Source organism: Sceloporus undulatus, chromosome 3, assembly GCF_019175285.1.
Source record: "Sceloporus undulatus isolate JIND9_A2432 ecotype Alabama chromosome 3, SceUnd_v1.1, whole genome shotgun sequence".
Lineage (NCBI taxonomy): Eukaryota > Metazoa > Chordata > Lepidosauria > Squamata > Phrynosomatidae > Sceloporus > Sceloporus undulatus.
Genome location: NC_056524.1, coordinates 31,172,523 through 31,199,758, shown reverse-complemented (window position 1 = coordinate 31,199,758; position 27,236 = coordinate 31,172,523). Strand labels below are relative to the sequence as shown.

General features: G+C 43.0%; 1 protein-coding gene across 1 annotated transcript in view; it reads left to right on the top strand.

Moving 5' to 3' along the window:
* The window catches only part of USP12 (ubiquitin specific peptidase 12), a 52,051-nt gene that overhangs the window by 5,605 nt on the left and 19,210 nt on the right, over window positions 1-27,236 (top strand). Inside the window, exons 2-4 of the mRNA XM_042459385.1 lie at window positions 15,911-15,991; window positions 18,136-18,349; window positions 21,374-21,603. Of these exons, the coding sequence (XP_042315319.1) occupies window positions 15,911-15,991; window positions 18,136-18,349; window positions 21,374-21,603 (525 nt within the window). The remainder of the gene's footprint in view (window positions 1-15,910; window positions 15,992-18,135; window positions 18,350-21,373; window positions 21,604-27,236) is intronic.

The following is a 27,236-nucleotide window of genomic DNA, read 5'->3' as shown; positions in this document are numbered from 1 at the left end:
ACTAGGACCCGGAGCAATGGATGCAAGCTGCAGGAAAAGAGATTCCACCTCAACATTAGGAGGAACTTCCTGACAGTAAGGGCTGTTTGACAGTGGAACACACTTCCTCGGAGTGTAGTGGAGTCTCCCTCCTTGGAGGTCTTCAAACAGAGGCTGGATGGTCATCTGTCGGGGATGCTTTGATTGTGATTTCCTGCATGGCAGGGGGTTGGACTGGATGGCCCTTGTGGTCTCTTCCAACGCTATGATTCTATGATTCTAGTTTGAATCCAGATGTTTTTTGTCTGATAGCCTTCCCCAATACAATAGCTTCCAGGCATTTTAGTCTACAACTGCCATTGACCCTTGCCAGGATGGGCAAGGCTTCTAGAAGCTACTACATTAGTAAGGTTGGATTTCAGGCTAAATGAGAGTTCATCTGTTTTAAATAAAAATACAATAAATTGTAAACATTTAAAGAAGTTTACTATATCACAGAAACTTGTAAGAGAGAATCAGTTAGTGCACATAAATGCAAAAACATTTAAAAGATTTGTGCTTATAGTATTGGTTGGCACAGTTTATTTTGTAACCACAGGCTCCACTATATTGAAGTACACCTGAGGAATGCAGCCAATACTCTTTTAAAGTTAGGTTCTTTTTTCTTCTTTCTAGCCACAGCTCATAGTTCATGGTATTCGTATGTCTTCAATATGGGCATTCTGCCAGATATTGTTTCACCGGGGCAACAGTTCATATGATGCAGCAAAGTATTGCTGGTGAGGTGTAGGTCTTTTGATGTTACATTGTTCTTGTCTGCTTAATGGTTTTGCTATATAACTGCTTCTGAGTCCATTATTACTATTAGGTAGTAATAATGGACTTGGATAGCTTATCTTATCTCAACACTATTGTCTCTCTAACAATTACCATAATAGATTTATGTCCAGGTTTTTGGCATTCAAGAGATGTCTGTGCTATTTCTTACCAAGTCTGTACGTTTACTTCTGCACCATTCTTTTTGATTCACCCTGTATATGTCAAATACTTTGAAATAAACTGAAGTTGTGGTCAGATATTATTCCAAGTATCGGAAATGCTACAGAACTGAACACCCACAGGTGTATAAATACCTAGTGGGCCATCCTTCCACTTACGAGAAATATCTACTTTTTAATTTTGTATATGCTTGGCTGTTAATGACTCTGAATGATCTAGTTGACCCTTGATTTTGCTTCAAAGCCAGCTTTAGAATTATGTACTATGATCACTTTAGTAGAATACACTGTACTGTATTTATGTTTATGTCTATGCAAGTCCTAAGACATAAGTATTTACTGTATATACTCATGTACAAGTCTAGAAATGTTAGTCAAAAAGTTACTCTAAAAACCTGGATTGACTTATACACAGGTCAATGTAACCCCTGCACTTTAACTCTTATAAAAAAAGGGAACCATCCCCTGATGAAAGGTAAGAGTATAGTCTGTCCTGGAATCATGGACCCCCTTCTGTTTTCTCATCCATCCAAAATTTAGTGTGAGCACAAACAGTTATGTCTACTGGAATTTTGTAAGTTCTTTAGCATTGTTTTCCTTCATCTTTTAGATCTTTTGTTACATGCTCCTAAGTTTTACCCTCGACTTATCTACGGGTCATATCAAAATTTATAATTTTGGCCCCAAAGCCTGCCTTCAGCTTATACATGAGGTCGACTTATAGTTGGGTATATACTGTAAGTGGTGTTCTTACCAACCATTAGCCTTGATTTGGCAAGGGTGAAATAACTGGAAAAACAAACACTTAAAGCAAGCTATTTGTTTGTTGTTTGTAGATACAGATTTCTATTCCTTTTAGGAATAAGGATGATTTAATTATTTATTTTTGGAAATAACAGGAATGCCGTCTCCTCTCATGCCTGCAGTGGTGGTGAGGAGGAAGAGCCGCCGTGCCGGAGGCCTTCAAGGTGTCCAGCGCCGGCATCCGGCCTCCTTGAGGCCTCTGCTGCCGTGGAAGGGCCGGATACCGGTTTTGGAGGCCAAGAGGCCCCCAGCACCGACACCCGCCCCTTCCACGGTGGCGGTGGCGACAAGCAGGCCGGGTGACAGTGCGGGAGGCCTTGAAGGCCTCTGGCGCTGCTGCCCTCTGCGCCTCCTCTTCGCCACCTCTGCGCCTTTCCTTTCAAAAAGGAGGCACAGAAGGCAGCAGCGCCAGAGGCCTTCAAGGCATCCCGCACCGTCACCCGGCCTCCTTGTCGCCGCTGCCACCACTGCAGGAAAAGCGGGGCAGCGGCGGTGAGCGGAGGCCTTCAAGGTAAGTAAGAGGGAAGGAAGGGAGGAGGGAAGCGAGGAGGGGAGGAGAAGGAAGTTATCTCTAATGGTGGCACATGTGCCGCCATTGGGGACAACTTCCCGATTTGCTCAAATCCGCGGATGGCAAATCCACCTATAAGAAGGGCCAACTGTACCATGTAATGCTAATAGTTATGACATAAATAACTAACAAAATTAAAATTATACAGTTGGCCCTCCTTATAGAAGGGCTTGCCTTCCACAGTTTTGAACTCACACAGAAGGCAATCCCAGGCAGAAATAATGGGGCACATACTTGCGCCGTGTGCCGCCGCAAGCACACGCCCCATTATTTCCTGTGGGGCTTGAGCATACGTTCTTTTCTCCATATGTGGGGGAGGGGGTCCGGAACGGATCCCCCGTGTATGGGGAGGGCAGACTGTACCTTCAAATTACAATATCATATGCACAACCTAAATGTATTTACATATATATGCATAGTGAAGACTTGGTTAAAATATGATGTATTAAAAGAAAAATTAAGAAAAATATATTTTTTAAAAATTCAGACTTTTTTTTAAAAAAATTAAAAATTTAAATTTTGAAATTTGAAATTTTGAGAAATTCTTAGGCCTCTCTTTTCTCCTCCCATAGAGCTTCACCCCACTCACACCATCTCTTAAAGCATTTTAAAGGGAATTAGGTGGATGCCACAGTCCCTTTTTTCTGCCAAAAGATAGTTTTTTTGAAGAGCAGTAGGGCCTCCCCGTTTAGGGTGTCATCTGGTGTGGTCCTCACCCCCCTGGTAACGCTACTGCTGAGAAGCACTGGTTTGGTGCACCATAAATAAACCTAGCTGCCTCCTAGGCTTATGTGTACACACAGAAGGTCATGAATCGTTCAGAACACTGACTGGCATTTCTACTGCAGGAATGTTACTTAACATTGTGACTGGTTTCAACAAGCCAGTTTTTGGAACTGCTGCTTGAAGACATGGTTTCAGGTGTGCTTTGATTGTTTCTGCATACTGAGGAATTGGGCTGGATGGCCCTTGTGGTTTCTTCCAAGTCTGTGATTGCTTATTTAAAATGTGTTGTTGTTGTGTGCCTTCAGGTTGTTTCTGACTTATAGCTACCCTAAGGTGAACCTATCATAGGATTTTCTTGGAAAGATTTGTTCACAGGAAGTTTGCCATTGCCTTCCCCTGAGGCTGAGAGTGTGTGATTTGCCCAAGGTGACCCCAGTGGGTTTCATGGCTGAGTGGAAGAATCAAACCCTAATCTCCAGAGTTGTAGTCCAACACTCAAACCACTATGCCACACTGTCACCCTTTGAAAATTAGTCATGGTTAATGTTAGTGACAATTTATTGCACCATATGACACAGCAGCCACTCTTATGGGAAATCGTACAGGAGGTGAGGAATATGTGACCGTGATGTCTGAACAAAGCTATGCTCTCTCAAGCTCATAGTGATTTCGTGAAAAAGAAATAATTCTCTGTAAAACCCATAACAATTTTAATGTTCATCCTGCTTTTCAGCCAAAAACTGGCTTTCAAAGTAGTGTACAGCAGTTACAGTTTTCAGTGGGCCCTTGGTATACTCTGGGGTTCAGTTCCAGGATGCCCCCACCTCCCATGGATACAAAATGTGGATGCTCAAGTCCCATTAAATACAGTGGCATAGTAAAATGTGTTCCTTACATAAAATGGCAAAATCAAGGTGTTTTGTTTTTTTGGAATTCATATATTTTAAAAATATTTTCAAGCCATGGATAGTTGAATCCATGGATAAAGAATCTGTGTACTGTATATGGAGGGCCGACAATAGTACAGTATGAAATGCTGCTACCTGAAGGGGTTCTCAGATGGCTGATGGATAATCATTTTGTTGGTATCCTAGTAGCTCAGTTCACTCTAGGGAAATAAATAATCCAATTATGGTAGATTCACCCATGGCATCCCTAACTCAACAGCCATCAAGCAAGCATTTTTCACATTGTGAAGTTATATGATCTGAAGCTTTATCAGTAAAACATATTGGTTTTACGTTTTCCTGCACTTTCTCTAAATTATGAAACTGTTTTTGATAATCAAATACTTAATCAAAAAGTAATATATTAAAGTAGGACAGTTTGCTCAGTCATTCACTGTTTGGAATCTTCTTCATAAGTATCACCATATCCACTGCAATGAAATTTAAAGTGGCTTTAAATATTCTGCATTGCAACCTTTGAACTGTTCTGTTTTCTTGGAGAGTGACTTTATAACATCCTAGTACAGGTTAAGTATCCCTTATCTGAAATTCTTGGGACCAAAAATGTTTTGGATTTCAGATTTTACCCCCAATTTTTGGAATATTAATATATAAAAGAGCTGTCTTGGAGAAAGATCCCAGGTCTCACCAGGCATGTACATTTCATATATGCCTTATACACATAGCTTGAAGGTAATTTTATACAGAATATTTTAAATAATGTTGTACATAAAAAAAGTTTGAACAGTGAACTATCAGAAAGCAAAGGTGTCAACCTCAGCCACCTATTTGGACAGTTTTGGAGTTTGGAATATTTTGGATTTCTGGATAAGGAATAATTAACCTGTAGTTATTCTGGGCATGATATATATGTGGGAATTGGTGCAGTCTGCAGATATATAAAAACAATACTAAGCTTTGTAGTAGTTGTTATGTGCCTTCATGTCATTTTCAATTTATGGTGAACATATCATGGGATTTTTTGGCATGTTTCTTCAGAGGGCGTTTGCCATTGTCATCGTCTGAGACTGAGAGTGTGTGATTTGCTCAAGGTCACCCAGTGAGCTTACATGACCAAGTTGGAACCCTGGTCTCCAACAATCAAACTACTACACCATGTAAGCTATATAAACATGTCTGAGACTACGAGCCAAAATACACTGCAGAAATAATCCAGTTTGAGACTGCTTTAACTGCCCTGGCTAACTGATGGACAACACCACAGTCATGTACTACCTCAACAAACAAGGGGGCACCAGGTCTCAGACCCTGCTCGACATCACGCTTCGCAACTGGGACTGGTGCATCCTGAGGAAGATTCTGCTCCAAGCAATCCACTTGCCAAGAGAGGAGAATGACTTGGCTGAGCAGCTCAGCAGATCCTCTAACGTCTGCCACGAGTGGAGGCTCCATACCGAGATGGACGACGACCTCTTCAGTCAGTGGGGAACCCCCCAGGTCAACCTCTTCGCGACCGCTCTCAACAGCCACTGTTCCCAGTTCTGCTCCCGAGCGAGACGCGTTCACCTTCGCTTGGTCAGAAGAGATGCTATACGCCTTCCCTTCATTTCCGCTGATCGCCAGAGCAGTCTCCAAGATGACAAGGGACCGCTCGGATGCCATCCTGATCACCCCTTGGCGGCCAAGACAACCGTAGTTTCCGCCTCAGCTCCACCTCTCAAGAAGGGACTTTCTCCGTCTCGAGTTCCGTCTGGACCTTCTCACTCTCCAGGACGGTTGGGTCCAACATCTGGACATCAACAATCTGCCGATGGTGGCGTGGAGGCTCCATCCTTAGACTCACTACCTCCCTCGGTACGGACTATGATCCTGGCTGCCCAGAAGCCAGCCACCAAGAAATCCTATGCTTCCAAATGGAAGAGATTTGCTGAATTTCTCTCTGTGAGAGACCTTTCCCCATCCCGAGTGTCAACACCGGTGGTCTTGGCGTTTCTGATGACACTTTTGGAGTCGGGGCTGTGCCTCACGTCCATCAAGTGTTATCTTTCTGCCATCTCTTCCCATTTCCAGTTTGATCGCAAACCTTTTTTCATGGACCCTCTTGTGAAGCGTTTCCTGAAAGGTTGCAACAACCTCCATCCTCTGGTCTTGGTACCGACATCTGCTTGGAGTCTGGACACTGTGCTGTCTTGTTTGCAATCCAAGTCCTTTGAACCCATGACCACTTTGGACTTGAGATTTTGGCACGACTCATTTGGAAAGCCAATGATGCTGGGGAAGTTGGAGGGCACCAGAAAGAGAAAAAGACTGCATGCCAAATGGATAGACTCAATAAGTGAGACTTCAACGGATACAAAATAAATAGAAGAGTGCTATCCAGTAGTGTGAATGTTCAGACGCGTGGAATATTTTTTACCAGAGCATTTATTCAACTCCTCAAAAGTTGTGAAACTTTGGCAAGGCATTATATGATGCCCCAAGTGAATGTGTGATATTCTTTGAAAGACTCCTGTCAGATTAGCAAAGTATGTCTTGACCTTGAGTACAGTAATTAAAATCTTGCCTGTGGGGCTGCAAGCAGCATCTGTTCGTATGGTAAACAGGATAGACTGGTTTTAAGTCAAAGTGATTTATTCAGTAATTTAAATTAAGTTTCCACCCTCCTCAACTAAGTAGTATTTTGAAGGGTGATAGGATGCCTCTCTCTATATGATAGTGAACTAGCTGCAGACAAGCCATCTCCCAGAATCACCATGCGAAGGGATCTTGTAGCACGTTTGAGATTAACTGAAAGGGAGGGGTTGATAGCATGAGCTTTTGTAGATTGGAGTCTGTTTCCTCAGACTCAAGTCTACGAAAGCTCATCCTACCAACCTCTCTCTCTCGGTCTGAAAAGTTCTACAAAATCCTTTTGCATACTGATTTTCCAGACCAACTTCAACTCCAACACCATGGTTTCTGCCCAGTCTTCCAGCTATGTGTCCTGGTGTGACTATTTGAAAATTGCTTGGGGCAGTATTTGAAACCTGTGGCCTTTTCACATTACACACTTAGAGTGCTATATTCCACTTCAATGCCATTGCAACATCCTTTGGAGTCCAGCAGTTTGTAGTTTGTGATGAATTAGAGGTTTCTGGCTGAGCATTCAAAATACCCTTAATCAAAGTGCATATCCCAGGATTCCATAAGATGAAACCGTAGCATTTAAAATGGACTCATAGTACTAAAATTATGTAGTTTGAAAGGACACAGGATAGAGGTTTTGGTGCAAGGCCAGCAGCTAAGCCAGAGATGGGGAATGAACAGTTCTCCAATTGTTGGCTATAACTCCCACATCTCTTACCATTGACTGTGATTACTGTTCATGGGAATTGCAGTCCAGCAATATCTGGAGGGACCATATATTCCCCATCTCTGGCTTAAGGGCATCACTTGTTACCATTTTAAGTGGATTATGCACCTGATCTGAGGCAAACTTGCGCATAGGGCTTATTCTCCTAGCCCTGAACCATCTCTGTATTGCTGGACCATGGAGGCCATTTTAAAAGATTGTGGGGTATACTTGAATTATAAATAATTGTATTATATTAAATATTAGCAGATTTGCATTATATTCTAACCCACAATCTGCTTGTAGTATTGCAGATATTTCATTTAAAAAAACACCACCGATGTCTTTGAATGTTTCCCACTTACAGTTTTCTTAAAGGTCAGAGCCTTGTCCTGTTTGAGTAAGCAGTCACAATTATAGCTGAATAACATGTGAGGATAGACAATTAGGATGCAGTCATCTGGAAAGTACAGTTTGTAAGCACTCATTTGCATGACTTGGTCTTATTTCAGTTCTGGAATACAAAAACAAACTGCTAAGCAAAGGTTATAGGCAAGAATCCAGATTGTTTAGTAGCATTACTTTGCATGTAGTACACACAGTGATCAAATAGCAGTTAGGTAGCTTGTCCAGACAGTTGGAGCATAGATGGATCACATTGTCAAATGCCTTACTTACACTGGAGAATATTACACAGAGATCAGAATTTCCAAAGTGGTGACAGTTACGGTAGTTTTGCATTAGTTGAATTAGAAGTGAATATTTTTAAAGAGACCTATGTTTTCCATAAGGAGTTGCTATATTGTTAATTGATGCATAATAAAAGTGTTTCTTATTTTGTTTATTGTATTATTCTATTACATAGTAATAATAATAATAATAATAATAATAATAATAATAATAATAATAATAATAGGAATACTAAAAGATAAGGGAGTTCAAGACAGATGGGACTTTCTCAAAAGGGAGATACTGAAGGGACAGTTTGAAACAGTTCCAATGAGGAAGAAAAATGGGAAGTGTCTCAAGAAACCAGGATGGATGACTAATGAACTTTCAACTGAGCTAACTTTTAAACAGAACATGTACAGTGGTACCTCGGGATACGAAATACCCAGCTTACGAATTTTTCGGGATACGAAAAAATCCCATAGGGATTTATTGTTTCGGGTTACGAACGTTTTTTCGGGTTACGAAAAAACTCCGGCGCTGTTTAAATGGAGCCGCGGCAGAGCCGCGGCTTTTTTCCCCATTAGCGCCTATGGCAATTCGGGTTACGAAGGTTTTTCGGGTTACGAAATTAGCCGCGGAACGAATTAATTTCGTAACCCGAGGCACCACTGTATAAGAAATGGAAAAATGGGGAAATCACCAAAGAGGAATTCAAACAAATAGCAAGCACATGTAGGGGTAAAGTCAGAAAAGCTAAAGCGCAGAATGAAGTCAGGCTTGCCAGAGAGGTTAAGAACAACAAAAAGGGCTCTTATGGATATGTCTGCAGCAAAAGGAAGAAGAAGGAAATGGTAGGGCCACTGCGTGGAGAAGATGGCAAAATGCTAACAGAAGACAGAGAAAAGGCAGAATTACTCAACACCTTCTTTGCCTCAGTCTTCTCAGAAAAGGAAAAGGGTGCTCAACCTGAGGATAATGGAGCAGAGGACAGAATAGGGGGATTTCAGCACAGAATAAGTAAAGAGATAGTACAGGAATACCTGGTTAATCTAAATGAATATGAGTCTCCAGGACCAGATGAACTACATCCAAGGATATTAAAAGAACTGGTAAATATATTATCAGAACCATTGGCAATAATCTTTGAGAACTCCTGGAGAACAGGAGAAGTCCCAGCAGACTGGAGGAGGGCAAACATTGTCCCCATCTTCAAAAAGGGGAAAAACAGAGGATCCCAAGAATTATTGTCCTGTTAGTCTGACATCTATACCAGGAAAGATTCTAGAACAGATCATTAAACAGAGAGTCTGTGAACATCTAGATGGCAATTCCATAATCACAAAAAGTCAACATAGGTTTCAGAGAAACAAGTCATGCCAGACAAACCTGATCGCTTTTTTTGATAAAATTATCAGCTTGGTAGATGAAGGAAATGCTGTGTATATAGTATATCTTGATTTCAGTAAGGCCTTGGACAAGGTGTCCCATGACATTCATGCAAACAAACTAGTGAAATGTGGGCACCTGTTACATGGATTTGTCATTGGTTGACTGACCGAACCCAAAGGGTGCACAACAATGGCTCCTTTTCATCCTGGAGAGAAGTGACCAGTGGAGTCCCACAGAGTTCTCTCCTGGGCCCAGTGCTATTCAACATCTTTATCAATGACTTGGATGACAGAATTGGGGGCATACTCATCAAATTTGCAGAGGACACCAAATTAGGAGGAGTAGCTAATACCCCAGAGGACAGGATCAAAATTCAAAATGACCTGAATAGACTAAAAAGCTGGGCCAAAGCGAACAAAATGAAATTCATCACAGAGAAATGTAATGTACTGAACTTAGGGCAGAAAAATGAAATGTACAGATATAGGATGGGGGACACCTGGCTGAACAAGACTACATGTGAAAGGGATCTAGGAGTCCAAGTAGACCACATGTTGAACATGAGTCAACAGTGCGATATGGCAGCTAAAAAGGCCAATTCAGTTTTAGGCTGCATCAATAGAAGTATAGTGTCTACATCAAGGGAAGTCTGTTTGTTTGCTCGGCCTTGGCGTTTTGCGGCCGGAGAGAGGGCACTTTAAGGGACACCTGGGGGGAAGGCAAGGAGGAGGCTCACCAGGTGAGAGCGGTGAACATAAAGCCGGGCGACCGGACCTTCCTGCCACGCCCCCTCCGCCTCCTCACCGGACCACCACTGCAAGAGCCGCGTTCTGCCGGGCGGCCTCCTCCCGGGGTGTCGGAGGTGTGCATCTGCGCACCGCCCCGGGAGTGCCGCCCACGGACTGCAAAGGGACCGCTGCGGGACTCCGCAGCGCTACCACCACGCAGCTGCGCAATTGCGCAGTTTTTATCGGGCTTAGGGAGGCTGTGGGTTAGCCATAGAGCAGAGGATGCCTGAGGTGGCTAACCTCTGCTCTTCTAATTGCTGGAGAGGGGTGGGAGAAGATTATGGATGTGGGGGATGCATGGGCTGGGGAGGAAGGGGATAACATCGTCACGAGCGGAGCTCCCATTGAGGTAGTGTGGGGCAGGGGGAGGTATGGCGGTGGGAGAAGGGACTTGCGTTCCAGGCGAAGGCGAGATCGATGCGTCATATCTATCTCCCCTTCCTGTCCCCCTCCCAACCAAAGGGACCTGAGGGTCACTCCAACCGTGCCACAAACCCTGTCGCTGCTCCTGTGCAATGCCAGATCGATTAACAACAAGTCCCACATCCTCCAGGATTTGTTGGAGGATCATAACTGCGATCTGGCTTGCATTACTGAGACCTGGCTTGGTCCTGAAGGAGACGCCGTGTGGGCTCAGGCCCTGCCTGCTGGGTTCTCAGTGAAGGACCAGCCCAGGTTAGGTGGGCGGGGTGTGTGTGGCCTTGATACATAGGAACACCTTGCCCCTCACCAGGAACCACATCCGACAGACGTCCTATATCGAGTGTATTTACCTGACCCTAAAGGCGAGGGACAGTCTAGGGATTCTGTTGGTGTATCGGCCACCCCGTGCGCTAATGGACTCCCTTAACGAGCTGACACAGCTGGTCGCTGAACTGATGCTGGAGACGCCCAGGCTACTTGTCCTGGGCGACTTCAACATCTCCCTCACGGCCAGTTATGTTCCACCCGGTGCGGCTCGGGAATTCATGGATACCATGGCGGCCATGGGCCTGTCCCAGCTGATTGCGGGTCTTATGCATTGTGCGGGTAATACCCTTGATTTGGTCTTCTGTTCGGATGCGGAGAATCCGTGGGCGGAAATAACTAACATTTCCCCCCTGTCATGGACGGATCATTTCCTGGTGGAGGCAAAAATCAAGGTCTCTACCCAGATCCCCCCCCGGGGGTGGTGGACCTGTTAGGATGGTCCACCCTCAAAGGCTGATGGAACCCAAAAGGTTCCAGGAAGCTTTAGAGGGGTACATGGTTGGAAGTGATGGCGACTCTGTTGATGCCCTGACTGGTATCTGGAATACCGGTCTCTCTAGGGCTATACACAGTATCGCTCCTAAGCGCCCTCTCAGGCCCGCTTCCAAGCGTAAGCCCTGGTATACGGAAGATCTCCGGGCAAGGAAGCGGGAACTGCGACGGCTAGAGTGCCGTTGGCGGAAACACCTTCGCTTAGATGACAAGGCTCTCCTAGACCAACTGTTAGAGGACTACGGAGAGGCGATACGAGCAGCTAAGAACTCGTTCTATGGTGCTCGTGTCGCGTCCGCGGAGTCGCGTCCAGCAGAGTTGTTCAGGGTGGTCAGGGAGCTGACTCAGCTCCCTCCTGCCCTGAACCAGATCCTTGAACCTTCTAAGGCCTGCTGCGACCTATTTAATAACTTCTTCGCGGATAAAACCTCTTGCATAAGCGAAGGTCTTAACGCCGACATTCAAGCAGAACCTAGGGTAGAGGCGTCCAGAGCCTCCGTGGACTCCCATTAAACTGGATCGGTTTGAGTTGGTAAGTACCGATGATGTGGACAAGATCCTCGGAAGTGTTTGGAAGACAACTTGCTCTCTCGATCCCTGCCCCTCATGGCTAGCGGCCCAGGGGGGACCCGCGGTAACTTTATTGTTACGCCGGATTATTAATACATCCTTGAGGGAAGGGCAGTTTCCATCTGAACTAAAATTGGCCATTGTAAAACCTTTACTAAAAAAGCCCTCCCTCGACCCCCTGGTACATAACAATTATCGGCCAGTCTCGCTGCTGCCATTTTTGGGGAAGGTGATCGAGAGGGCGGTTGCAATCCAGCTTCAGGCGGTCTTGGATGAAACGGATTATCTGGACCCATTTCAAACTGGCTTCCGGGCGGGTTACGGGGTTGAGACGGCCTTGGTCGATGATCTCCGTCTGGGCATCGACAGGGGAAGCGTGTCCCTGTTGGTGCTCTTGGACATATCAGCGGCTTTCGATACCATAGACCATGTTATCCTTCTGGGGCGCCTGGCAGAGGTGGGAATCGAGGGCACTGCGCTCCAGTGGTTCCGGTCCCACCTCTCTGGGAGGTCCCAGATGGTGCAGCTGGGAGATGTGTGCTCCGATGAGAGGGCCCTTAATACTGGGGTCCCTCAAGGAGCCATTCTGTCTCCCATGCTATTTAACATTTACATGAAACCGCTGGGAGAGATCATCCAGAGACATGGGGTGCGGGGTTATCAGTACGCTGATGACACCCAAATAATTTTCTCTATGTCTCCGACTGATGCAGTAACTGAGGATGGCGTCTCTCCTCTCGTGGCGTGCCTGGAGTCAGTAATGGGCTGGATGAGGGAAAACCGACTCAAATTGAATCCAGAGAAAACGGAGGTACTTGTGATAGGTTCCCCTGGTCCAGGAATGGCGGTAGCTCCACCTGTCCTGAACGGGGTCACGCTTCCTGTGAAGGACTCTGTGCGCAGTCTGGGGGTGCTTCTTGACTCGTCGCTTCACCTGACTGCTCAGGTGAATGCGACGGTCAAGAACACCTGTTATCAGCTTCAACTTATTCGCCAGCTGCGCCCATACCTGGCCCAGAGGGACCTTGAAACGGTAGTACATGCTCTGGTAACCTCGAGATTGGATTTCTGCAACGCACTCTACATGGGGCAACCCTTATACCAAACCCGGAAGCTACAAATGGTACAGAATATGGCAGCCAGGCTGGTCACTGGTACTTCCAGGGCCAGCCATATTACACCGGTGCTTAAAGACCTGCATTGGCTGCCTATTCGCTTCCGGGCACAATATAAGGTGTTGGTGTTGACCTATAAAGCCCTAAATGGCTTGGGCCCAGGATACCTGAAGGACCGCCTCTCCCCGTACATTCCGTCCCGCACCCTCAGAACATCTGGGCAGCAACTACTTAGGGTGCCAGGGGCCAGGCTGACCTCTACTACGAGGAAGACATTTTCCACCGCCGCCCCGGCCCTTTGGAACACGCTGCCCACAGAGCTCCGCTCGGCCACCTCCCTGGCCCAATTTAGAAAGGATCTAAAAACCTTTCTATTTCAGCTTGCATTCCCCGACTAAAGTCCAGTGGGCCTCCCTTCCTCTTTTGTGGCAAAGAGGACTGGCTAATGGGGTTTTTTTATTCTGTTTTGTGTATTTGTTTTAATCTTGTTGTATATTTTGTGTTTTTACTGTTGTTAACCGCCCTGATCTTTGGAAGGGCGATATAAAATTAAATTTTTATTTATTTATTAAGTAATAGTGCCACTATATTGTGCTCTGGCCAGGTGCCACCTGAAATATTGTATCCAGTTCTGGGCACCACAGTTTAAAAAGGATGAACTGGAGCATGTCCAAAGGAGGGCAACTAAAATGGTGAAGGGTCTGGAAACCATGCCCTATGAGGAACGACTTAGGGAGCTGGGGATGTTCAGCCTGGAGAAAAGAAGATTAAGAGGTGATATGATAGCCCTGTTTAAATATTTGAAGTGATGTCATATTGAGGAGGGAGCAAGCTTGTTTTCTGCTGCTCCAGAGACTAAGACCTGGAACAATCAATGCAAGCTACAGCAAAAGAGATTCCACCTCAACATTAGGAAGAACTTCCTGACAGTAAGAGCTATTTGACAGTGGAACACACTTCCTTGGAGTGTAGTGGAATCTCCCTCTTTGGAGGTCTTTAAATAGAGGCTGGATGGCCATCTATCGGGGATGCTTTGATTTAGATTTCCTGCATGGTAGGGGTTGGACTGGATGGCCCTTGCAGTGTCTTCCAACTCTATGATTCTATGAGTCTATGATTTATACCCTGCTCTTCAGCAAAATGCTATCAGAGCGGCTTAAGTCCGCATGGTTGCTTGCAAAGCAACACAAGCAAGTGACTGATTGTTTGTTGTTGTTGTGTGCCTTTAAGTCGTTTCCAGCTTATGGTGACCGTAAGGTGAACCTATCATGGGGTTTTCTGGGGCTGAGAGAATGTGACTTGCCCAAGATAACCCAGTGGATTTCCATGGCTGAACTGGGAATTGAAACCTGGTATTCAGAATTGTAGTCAGACACTCAAGCCACTATATCACACTGGTTTTCAGTGAATATAGAGACATGGAGGTGTGTTGCAGGGCAGATGATAAAGGGTGAGTGTAAGGGAAGGATATTTTTATTTCTAAAAGGTGCAAGGCAAAGACGTGCACTTCTGCTGGCTCTCAAAAAGGTAGCAACCCACTGAATTAAGGTATCATGTCTAATAAAGTACAGTGAGCCCTTGGTATCTGTTGGAATTTGGTTCCAAGACCTCTTGTGGATACCAAAATCCGTGCTATAATTTGTTGTCAGGAATGACAGGAATTGTTATCCCATAACATCTAGAGTGCCTCTGGTTCCGTATTCCTGCTTTATAGAATAAAACACTAACACAGCTGGCTTTAGCTAAACAGAGGCTAATTGTTCTGATTAAAGAAAAACATCAAAAGCATGCTTGTTTCTCCTTAATGTCCAGTTTTTGGCTGTTTTAAGTGTGGCACGTAATTGTTGGACTAAATCGTGTAAGCACATGTAGGAACTGGGGAGCAGCTAGCATATCATTTGGATAAACTAGGCTGCATCTGCATTGAAGCAGTAATTTAAGTTGATACTACTTAACTGCTATGGAATTGTGTTATTTGCCATCATGGCTGCATCTAGATTGCATAATTAATACAGTTTAACAATGCTTTAACTGTCATGGCACAGTGCTATAGAATTCTGGGATTTGTAGTTTTGTGGGACATTTAGCCTTCTGTGTCAGTGAGCTCTGCTGCCACAATAAACTATAATTCCCAGAATTGAGGCATGGCAGTTAAAGTGATGTCAACGTGGATCATTTCCACAGTGAAGACACAGCCCTAGTTTCACTCTTCTGCCTTCTTTCTGCCCTCATAATTGTGGGTGATAAAGTACTGTATGTCGAATTTTGTGGTTTAATGATCATGTACCTAACTTGCCATATTGTGTATTGAAAAAATATATATACCTTGTATAATACATTTTTCTGTTGATCAAACTATTGGATACTGTGTAATCTTCCAAATCTATTCTCATATATCGGTTTTAAAATTTTTATTTTGTCAGTACTGCTGTATGCCTCCAGACGGTTACATTTAAAGTATCTAGTTGTTGGCAGAATTCATATAATTTGTAATGTTCACAGCCAACCATAATTTTAAATACTTATTACATGAAATGTTAAAAAAATTAAATCAGAGTTCTGTCACCAGCTACATACTACCATAGGTCTGTGCATTTGTTCTAGAAACATTAGAAAAAGAGAAATTGTAATCAGTGACTAGCTCCATATCCCCAGCTGTCCTGTTGAATGTGCTCTGAAACTTGCATCATTGGCCTCCATCTTAGTTGTAGGATGAAGACCAATCCTCCTTCCTTTAGCTGTTCTTATGCAAGCTATTGCTGTGCCTTAGAAAGTATCTTAAATATAACTCATAAATATTGTTTTTTCCCCTCCTAGGGCGCTAATGCCTCAGCCTTAGAGAAAGAAATTGGTCCAGAACAGTTTCCAGTCAATGAACACTATTTTGGTTTAGTAAATGTAAGTTGTATATTTTACTTCTTTTGAAAAGGATACCATTGTAATTAATGATATAAATTTTAAAATTTACTGAAGTATTATTTGCCAATCCTTAGTCATGTGCAAAGTTGAACAATCTGTATCCTGTATGTAGTTGAGGTGTACTCTAGCCACTTTCACAACTATGGCGGGATGGCGGCCTCCACCCACCCTTTTCCCTAACGGATCGGGGCCTCAGCTGCCACAGCAGCAGCCCAGAGGCCCCTATCCACTTCTTTTCCAGGCCGTGGGAAAGCGGCAAAACGCCACTTCCCCACGGTCTGGAAAGGGGTGTTCTTGGGCCCCTAGGACACCCTGACAGTGGCAGGGAAAAAGAGAAAGGCTGTGCCAGCGACATAATGAAGGAAGGAGCGCTGCTGAAAGGGCGCCACAGGAGCCCTGCAGCGGCGCCAAGACGTAAAGAGCGCACCGTGCCGTTTGGATGTGACATGGCCGTTATGTCAAAATGGTGGTGCCCGTGTGGACAGGGCACCACCACTTTGTACATACTCCGTCCGTACTAGGCTTGCGGGCATCTAAAAGAGACGCCCCCAGGCAACCCTAGTACGTACAGAGTATGTACAAAATGGACCATCTGTAAAGGGCCTATGTTTTTCTTCATGCTCAGAATTTGCATAGTTGATCTGTTTCAATTAGTGCTCAACACAGCAAAATTTGGGGAAAGTGTTAAACAGTCAATAGTTTCACATGGCATTTTTTGTTTAGTTGACTAGGAAGTTAAGAGATATCTCATAATAACTTATGGCCATTATTGTTTTAGAAATGTAAATAGAGGAGTATTTGGATTTCCTTCCCTTAAAGATGCTACTTCACCTTTAGAAGCGGTACTTTGAGCTCTTAGCCATAGTTAAGACGTCAGAACACATACCACTCTCTAATACTATCTGTCTTTCTCTTTCCTGCAAGAATTTTTGTCCTTTATTTCCTTTATTGACCTTAACCTTAATTCAGGATTATTCCATAGTTATCTGCAATCAGTCAGAGCCCCCACTGAAACCAAGGTTGGAAGGGTGTTGGAAACATTGATTAAGACTAATCCTAAATAGTGTTAACCATGTTTAGAGTTGAAAACATTGTAATGAAAAAGTCATAAGCAAGTCTAACAAAAAATGGAGAGGTTATATCCTCTGAAGAAAGGAAAAGTCGACATGCCTAAGTCTGTGGCTCATTTTTAATCTCTTGAACATAAAGTGGACCATAAAGTTGCTAGCCACAGATTCTGGTGAAACATAAGGAATAAACTCTTCTAGTACATGGACACATAGCCCGAAAAACCCACAAAAAACTATAAAGTGGACCCTTCCTATCAGCAGGCTGGCAATCCACACTTTTGACTGCTTGTGGGTTGCCAAGGCCCATATTATTCAGTGGCGGTGGGTGCATGCTGACAGATCCAAATGCTTATCTCCACCGTTGAATAATATGGGGTGCAATCATCTGCATTTTTTTGCCATTTGTGCAGGGCAGAACCATTTCCCATGGATGGGAAGGGTCCATGGATGAATATTATAAGTGTCAGTTTGAATTCTGACAGCATTTGTATTGTGCATGTATGGCAAACTGGTCAATACCTTACACAGCTTTTAAAATAAACTTTTCAAAAGAGCAATGAATAATGTTACAAAATTAGTGGCTAAGTATTTCTGAATACAAAACAGTGTGGAACAAAGATGGTAATGAACCAGTACCTATTTTGTTGATTGTTAAATCAATCAATCATTGGTGATTAAACTAACGTTGTTGTTGTTGTTGTTGTTGTTGTTGTTGTTGTTGTTGTTGTTGTTGTGTGCCTTCAAGTTGTTTCTGACTTATGATGACCCTAAGGCAAATCCCATCACGGGGTTTTCTTGGCAAGTTTCTTCAGAGTGGGTTTACTTTTGTTATCCTCTGAGGTTGAGAGACTTGCCCAGGGTCACCCAGTGGGTGTACATGGCCAAGTCAAGGTTTGAACTCTTGTCCCCAGAGTCATAGTCCAACACTCAAATAACACAGTACACAATAATAATAATAATAATTTATCAACCCAAATTTGTTTCATGCTCCTTTCTTAGTAGACAAATTTGACTTTTCAGACTGACTTAATAGATAATTTCCTTATCTTCTAGTTTGGAAATACATGCTACTGCAATTCAGTTCTTCAGGCGCTTTATTTTTGTCGTCCATTTCGAGAGAAGGTCTTGGCATACAAGAGTCAGCCTAGAAAAAAAGAGAGCCTTCTCACCTGCTTGGCTGATCTCTTTCACAGCATAGCCACTCAGAAGAAGAAGGTTGGAGTGATACCTCCTAAAAAGTTCATAACAAGACTGCGAAAAGAGAATGGTAATATTTATACTGCTGTTATGAAATGTTTGCTTCTATCAGTTGTACTTAACCAGAAAGGCATTGCCATTCCATTTTCCACACCCACTATCCCTGCTTAAATTGATCCTCAAAATCTGAATTTAAGAGTGTTGTGCTGACATAGTTAAAGTAGTATTCTGTGCCTTGTAAGTAAGAATGCTGCTCAGCCTCAGGTAGCACAAAATAAAGCAGGTAGGTTACTACTTAGAATTCCCAAGCAATTTTCAAAGGTACTCCTGTGCCTAACATCTTGCAGTAATCCAAATGGGCACTTACAAAACATGGATATCCATAGACAGAGTCTCTTTTTTAGGAAATGACATCACTAGTATGTCAGCCTAAACTGGCAAAAGGCGATAGACCTCTTGTGATGTTTGAGTGATATTATAATCTGATCTTTCATGGGGTGCTCCCTGTGAAAGCTCAAATATACAACTTCACTCCAACATCTCAAGAGGTTTAGAAGAGCCTTCTGCCAGCTTAAGCTGACATACCAATGATGACATGTCTTAGAAAGGATACTCTGGATGGGTTCCATCCAGTCATAACACAAGATGAAGACGAAACTCAGAACAAAGCAACAACCACTCACTGACACAAGAGAATGCTTATCCATTAATCCAGCCATTTTATTGAATCAGTTTTCAGTTTGTGGGCTTTTGTTCAGCCCATCTGCTGATTTCAGGTACCGGTATAGTGTATCCCCACTGAGATGGTAAAAGAGAATTAAAGGCCTTGAGCAGATGGGGCAAAGGGAGCAGCCAGGGGCTGCTCTGGTCCCAATCACTTCCTTTTGGCCCAGGATTGCAGCGACCAGACACCACACGGTCCCAGGGCCAGCCGCCTCCACAGTTCACAATGGACCTCTGGCAAGGAGCACTTTTTTTGTACTCCTTTTTGTAGCAGGTTTGAGCTGCCTTAGGCAGTTTTGGCCTGATCCGGGAGTGTGCATCACCTGAGCATTACACTCCCAGATCAGCCTGAAAGTGTTGCTTTTGGCCCATCTGTTTCGGGTCAGAGGTGGATATTGTTATCTTACTTCCTGCATATTGCCCCAGAATTAAATTCTGCCAGAGCTGAAACATTTATTGTTAAAGCAGAGATGACCAGATTGGCCCCATTCTTCTTTTTCACCATTTTTGATGCTCAGCAAGTACCCTTGTGTGACATAAAAACTGAATAGAAGAAAGAATTCCTGCCAGTATGATGAATTTTGTATAGCTAACTCTTGAGTAGGTCTCATTTCTGTTTCTGCAACTTACTTAAATGAAGAATGTCATTAAGTAATTTTGCAATTGTTTAAAATGTTATATGGTCAGAAGGCCATCCAAATGTTTGAGAAAGAGATCTGAATGAATTTCAGATGAACTAATTATATTTGTATTAAGACTCTCACTTGTGGAAAATAGCATGTCAGACAGTAATTGCTCAAATAATTGCAGTTTAAAAGGTTCATTCAGCCTTTTTGATAGATTTTTAATCATACAAAATACCAATGATGTGATGGAATTGGTGGGTGAGCACACCTGCAGATGATGAATTAAACAGGGTTGGGATTCTGGCTGTGGATTTTCACTTTTTTATTTAGAAAATATTCTCTGGGCCGGTACAGACAGGTCAACATAAAACTGCTTCAGGTCACTTTGGAGGTATGCTGCTTAAATGATACACACATCTTAAGAGGCCAGAAGCTGTGCTAAACCTGCACTCCAGTCCTTAGAACTGGAGCATGGCTTTGGTGTGGCTTCTGGCCTCTTAGGATGCATGCATCGTTTAAACAGCATACCTCCAAAGTGACCCGAAGCAGCTTTATTTTGGCCTGTCTGTACAGGTCCTCTCTCTCAATCGTGTGCATGCACAGGCACATATCATACACAAAGAATCTGTATGTGTGATTAAATGAGAACTATTAAGAGTCAGCATTTCAGAGTCATAACATACATATTTCCTTTGCTTTCTCAAATCATTGCCATTGATTAGGATTTTATTTTATTTTAGCTGTATCAGCATATTCTGTAGGCAATTTCTCCACTAATTTTATGCCATTTGTTGAACAGTATTATCAAAATACTCAGTATGGTAGCCATGTGTGTATCAAGGGCAGACGGTACTTGTGTATTGCAAAAGCTCTTGTTGCTTGATCACAAAAACACAGGACAGAAGGCAGGGTTGGTTATTTATTTATTTATTTATTAAAATAACTACATCTTGACCTAATTTCTAAGATCTAAAAGCAATAAAACAATAAAATCAATTTAGGACAATAAATGATAGTAACAGTAATTTTAAAGATTAAAAATATATAAATCATTTACCACTTAATACCAGTAGTTTAAAACCATCTAAAGCAATTTTTAAAAGCACAGAGCATAAAATATGTATTATTTATTACCTTTAAAGCCTTTCATGATTTGTGTCCAGGCTACCTGTGGGATCATAATCTCCTGTATAAACCTCCTCATATGCTCAGGTCCTCTGGGAGATATTTACTATACAGACAGTAGTTAGCTAGGTTGGCAACAGTCACCCAGAGGACCTTTTCTTCAGTTGCCCCTAGTCTATGGAATGCCCTGCCAGAAGAGATTCAGCAACTGAATAAGCTGTCTGAATTTAAAAACATTGTTAAAGACCAAACTCTTTCAGCAGGCTTATCTAGATTATACACTAAGGTTTTATTTTTTAACTTTTCTTCTTGGTTTAATCTCTTTTGGGGGAAGGGATGGGGATCTTGGAATTTTTAATGCATTTCCCTTTTAACTGTACCTTGTTTTACTGCTGTAATCTGCTTGGATTCCTTGAGATTAAGCGGAATAATAATAATAATAATAATAATAATAATAATAATAATAATAATAGATTATTTTTAAATTTTAAATTAGAATTTTAAATATAGATTGTTTTAACTGATGTATGTTTTAACTGATGTTGTATGTTGTATATAAAATTGTTGCTGTTCCCTGCTTCTGGTTCAGCCATGTAATAGTCCACTACATCTTTTTGTAGAACTTTTTGACAACTATATGCAGCAAGATGCACATGAGTTCTTGAACTACTTACTGAATACAGTAGCAGATATTTTGCAAGAAGAGAGAAAGCAGGAGAAGCAAAATGGTCGTCTGCCAAATGGCTGTATTGACAGTGAAAACAATAACAGTCCGCCAGACCCAACATGGGTTCATGAAATCTTCCAGGGAACATTAACTAATGAAACAAGATGTCTCACTTGTGAAACAGTAAGTGTCTTTTTCAGATCATTTTTATTCCATGTAGTGTAGCAATTATGTCTGTTTACCCTGGCTTCTTTAGTATATTTGCAGTCATGGAGTCATAATATCTTAAGTATAGTGTGCCCGCTCCATACGCGGGCACGCCATACGCAGCTTCCAGTTTATGTGGAAGCCACACTGTAATATTCTCGATGGTGCGTGCATAACCCCATTCATTCTAATGGGGCTTAAGCATAGGCGGAATTCGCCCCACACGGGGGGGGGGGGGGGGCTGGAACAGATCTCCGCATAAGGCGAGGTTCCACTGTATTATGATTTGTAAGCTCCTAAATTGTTAATGTAATAGAATGAATATCAAAAATACTTGTTGCTGGAGGAAAATGAACAAAATTGAATAAGAAATATTGAGTTGGATTTGAGTTGTGTCTGGGGATTTCATGATAGAGAAGAGTACAGCTGCTCATTTTGTAGCCGGCCTCAGGGGAACCAAAAAGTGGCTATTATTATTAAGTGGCTGTTTTGTAACAGAATAGTGTTAACTTGCTGTCTTGTGCTTGGAACAAATGCTAATTGACCACATCCTGGTTTTTTCCCCAAAGTTATCAGCAGTAGGATTTCTAGCAAATTAAATTGTAGATAAAATTATTAGCAATATGTTTGGTTTAAGTAGTAGACAAGGGTAGAGAAGAGTGATAAAGAAATGATGGTCTAATTCCTATTCTTTGTCCTGACTAGACTATAGAATATCAGAGTCAGATTTCTTTTGTCTTGATTCATCATTCAAAATTGATTGAATGGGTTGCTGTAGTAGGAGTTAATCATCAAGATGCCCGCAATATGTTTTTGTTTCATACAAGGTTTGGCTAGACTTTTTTAGAATGTTATTCCTTGAAATTTATAAATCTTTTAATTAAGATATTCCTAAACACTTTGTGTAGTGGACACAGAGGTAGGAGCAGCTGCATGGGACCTTGGATTCTCTCTAAGGTGCTGCTTCTCCTTCTTCTCCTCTCAGTGTGGGTCTGGCTCTTAATACCTGTAGAAGTATTTTGGCACTAGCCCGGCTCCACCTGCAGCAATCTTATATAAACGTCTTCCTGCCAAAACTGCTAGTTCAGTGATGCCGATGCAGCAGTCCATAAAACTAGCAGGACATGACGAGGGAAGGACAAGTGGGGTTGAGTGCACATCGCCACTCAAAGAACTACAGTTAAAGTTATGCAAAGTTATGAACCTCTCCACTGAGCCCTCCTGGAAAACACTCCAGAGTGCTTCCTTCTGGGGATGCCAGGAAGGAGTGGAGGGAAGAGCAGTCTGTTGCACTGGATACTGATCGGATGCAAGCCTGTAACAGTTCCATTTGCATTAGTTGCTCTGCTGTCAGTATTTATATACGGGGTATTACTATTAGAAACGTTGTTGTTAGAATTAGACACAAGAAACAAATTCTGTTCCCAATTTACCATCTCATTAATTTTCTGTTGCCCGCTAGAGAGTATGTAGGACTGTCTGAAAGTACCAAGTGTTGCCTCACGTCAATAAATCTAGCTTTCATAGTGGATGAGACTCCACTGAAAAAGCAGAAGAGAGGAACTTAAGAGGAAATTTTGAGAGGCACTTATTATTTATATAGTTCTTGGTGTTAATTGCCGTTTAAATTGACTTTGATAGTGACCCTATGAAGGTCTACTTAGGGCTTGCCAAACTAAGGCAGCTTGGCTTCCTTGATCTGTGGCTCTCCACTTTTATACAGTCTTCCTCTTTTCCTACTGCTTTTTACTACAAGGAGGAGGCCTGGAGTTCTGTTTCAGTAGCTACTTAAGACTACTGAATATGGTACGCACAGCTGTGATGGTTTGTGTTTTTGCTGGGAATGTGGGCATCTACACCTGCAACAAAAAAATTGGTTGCTCTGTTGGAAGAGAAGGTCCAGCAACTTGGGTTCTGTGTATCTACTCTTCAGCTTATTAGGAACCTAAGATTTTGTGGACAGAATGGAGCAAAACTGTTCTGAAGGAAGAAACCGCAGGAATGTCTCTTGCGGAAGAGGTCAGTTTCTAGACACAGGCAGTAGACATTTGTGGGTATGTAACACAGAAGTAGAAGGACCAGGGATTCATTCTGTGAGTTTGGAGCTACAGAATTGACTTAAAGCTCTGTCTCTTATCAGGGATGATGAGGACACGCAACAAGAGCACCGTATTGGGAACATATAGGTGATTGTGGGGATTCAGCACATGGAATGGCTACTGCCAATCCATAAGAACTGTGTGGTGGTGGTGGTAGGAGACTTGCTGAACAAAAGAAATAGAAGCGTGTGTTTGTGGGCCTGTCAGGATGACCTGAGAAGTGTCTGACTCCCTGGAGCAAAAATTTCTGATGTAACAGAGAGGATGAAAAGATTCATCAAGCCCATGATCGTTACCCTTTTCCTGTTGGTCCCACATGGGATGCACAGGTTTTCATTTGTTTCTCCTCCAAGTTGAAGAGGAGAAGGAGCCTAGGAAGGGAATAGAGGGAAATAGTGGATGTGAACAACCAGCTTCACAGATAGTGCTGCCAGAAACAATTGGCTTCTTTTTACCATAGTCTGCAGTTTCAGGAAGACAAGGGAACTCTGGCAATGGCTGGATTGCACGTCACAGCATTGTCAGGAACGTTTTTTGCCCAGGTCTCAAAAATCTTGATCAAGGGGCTTTAAACTGAGTTAAACTCGGGGGAGGGAGACAGGATCTTGAGGGCAGGAGTTCATTCAAGATGCTGGAGATAATAGCCTGTTATACAGGAACAAAGCAAATAAATACAAGAATGTGACAGTGTGAGGGGGAAAATGAGGGAAAACTCGAGAGGGAATGGCTGATGGTCTTAGATTTCTCTAACAGTGACTCTATACCAAAACAACTTGAAGGCACACAACAACAGCAAACAACTCACTAGTGTACAACAGTGGTTCCCAACCTTTGGTCCTCCAATTGATTTGGACTTCAGCTCCCATAATTCCTGACTATTGACCAAGTTGGCTGGGTCTTCTGCAAGATGAGTTCAAAACAAAATAATGGACCAAAGGTTGGGAACCACTGTTGTTACCATAGAATCGAAATCATAGAATCTAGAATCATGAGTTGGAAGAGACCACTAGGGCCATCCAGTCCAACCCCCTGCCATGCAGGAAATCCAAATCAAAGCATCCCTGACAGATGGCCATCCAGCCTCTGTTTAAGACCTCCAGGAAGGGACTCTATCACCCTCCGAGGGAGTGCATTCCATTGTTGAACAGCCCTAACTGTCAGGAAGTTCCTCCTAATGTTCAGGTGGGAATCTCTTTTCCTGCAGCTTGCATCCATTGTTCCGGGTCCTGTTCTCTGGAGCAGCAGAAAACAAGCTTGCTCCCTCTTCAATATGACATCCCTTCAAATATTTAAACAGGGCGATCATATCACCTCTTAACCTTCTTTTCTCCAGGCTAAACATCCCCAGCTCCCTAAGTCGTTTCCTCATAGGGCATGGTTTCCAGACCTTTCACCATTTTTGTCGCCCTCCTTTGGACCCGCTCCAGTTTCTCACATGTCCTTTCTGAATTGTGGCGCCCCGAACTGGACACAATTATTCCAGGTGGGGCCTGACCAGAGCAGAATATATTGGCACTATTTACTTCCCTTGATCTAGACACTATACTTCTATTGATGCAGCCTAAATAGCATTGGCCTTTTTAGCTGCCGCCTCACACTGTTCACTCATGTTCAACATTGTGGTCTACTTGGACTCCTAGATCCCTTTCACACGTAGTTTCATTCAGCCAGTGTCACCCATCCATATCTGTGCATTTTATTTTTCCGCCCTAAGTGCAATACCTTACATTTCTCTCGTGTTGAATTTCTTTTGTTAGCTTTGGCCCAGCTTTCTAGTCTATTCAGGTCATTTTGAATCTTGATCCTGTCCTCTGGGGTATTAGCTATTCCCCTAATTTGATATCATCTGCCAATTTGATAAGTATGCTTCCAATTCTGTCATCCAGGTCATTGATAAAGTGTTGAATAGCACTGGGGCCAGGACAGGCCCTGTGGGAACCCACTGGTCACTTTTCTCCAGGATGAAAAGGAGCCATTGTTGAGCACCCTTTGGGTTTGGCCGGTCAACCAATTACAGATCCATTTAACAGTTCCTTTGTCTAGCCACATTTTACAAGCTTGCTTGCAAGAATGTCATGGGGAACTTTGTCAAAGGCCTTACTGAATCAAGATATTACTATATCCACATATACTATATCGTGTGCGTTCAAGTCATTTCTGACTATGGGATCCCTAAACCTATCAGAGGATTTTCTTGGTAACTTTCTTCAGAAGGAGTTTGCAATTGTCTCCTCTGAGGCTGAGAGTGTGTGACATGCCCAAGGTCACCCAGTGGGTTTCCATGACCGAGCAGGGATTCAAACTCTTGTTTCCCAGTGTCATAATTCAATACTGAAACCCACTACACCACCGTGACTGCAACACGTAGAGCATGGGAAATAAACAAGATGAACTCTTAACACAAAAGAGCAGGCATATTGTATAGGCATCACTGAAACTTGGTGGGATGAGTCTCATGATTGGAATGTAGTAATAGAGGGCGACATAATCTATTTCCGAGAGATAGACCAAACAGTAAGGCAGAAGGAAGATAGCATTCTATGTCAAGGATCTTTACACCTGTGAAACTAAGGTTTCCCTGCAGACAGGGTCCTAACCTCCTGTATTCTGGGTTAGCGCCTCCCAATTTGCTCCTGTAGGACGTGTCTCTTTGAGCCAGCATTTTTTCCTTTCGCCGAAAGCGGTTTTGAGAGTTTTCCTGGCCTTCCCTGCTTCTCCTCTCTCCTGCCTTTCCCCACTTCCTTGGTGGTGGCTAGGCATGGGAGGACCCCAGACCACTGGGTGAATATATTTACCACAATATATTTAAAACAACTATGTAACAGAAAATCAACCAGTTGCTACACACACAAAAAAAAATACAGCAATAATATCCATTGGGCAAGCCTGTTTCAAATTTCTCATATACTGAAATTATTGATTAGTTCACCTGTTTTCACTGATCATTGGAGGGCGGTTTATACAAAATAAAATTTTATATTTATTTATTATTATGTTTTCCTGGATCCAAAACTGGCCAGAATTTAGAGCTACATTCCTTGATGATGACTATTCCCAGGATGTTTTTATGGCCATTTCATGATCATTCATCAGTCAAAATCGGCAACACACATGGGATCCTTCAAAAGTCAAAAAATAATATATAAAAGGATACATACAGTATATTAGTCCATACAATAGATAGTAAGTACATTTCTCTACCGCTTATCAGTGCACTTAAGCACTCTCTTGGCGTTTACAATATGTAAGCCAATTGCCCCCAACAAGCTGGGTATTCATTTTAGCGATCTTGGAGGATTCCAGACTGAGTTGACCCTGGTCTCTGGCTCAGTGTTGCCATTTCGCGACTTTCACACGAAAACGGGGACTTTTCAGAGCTTTTCGTGTGATTTCCGCGCCTTGCTCTAATTCAGTGCCTTTTCCGGCCTTTGGCCAGTTTCAGCTGCAGCCTGCTGCAGAGCAACCAAAACCCTTTGGAGTGTAACCGTTTTCAGCCAAGAGGGCTGGAGA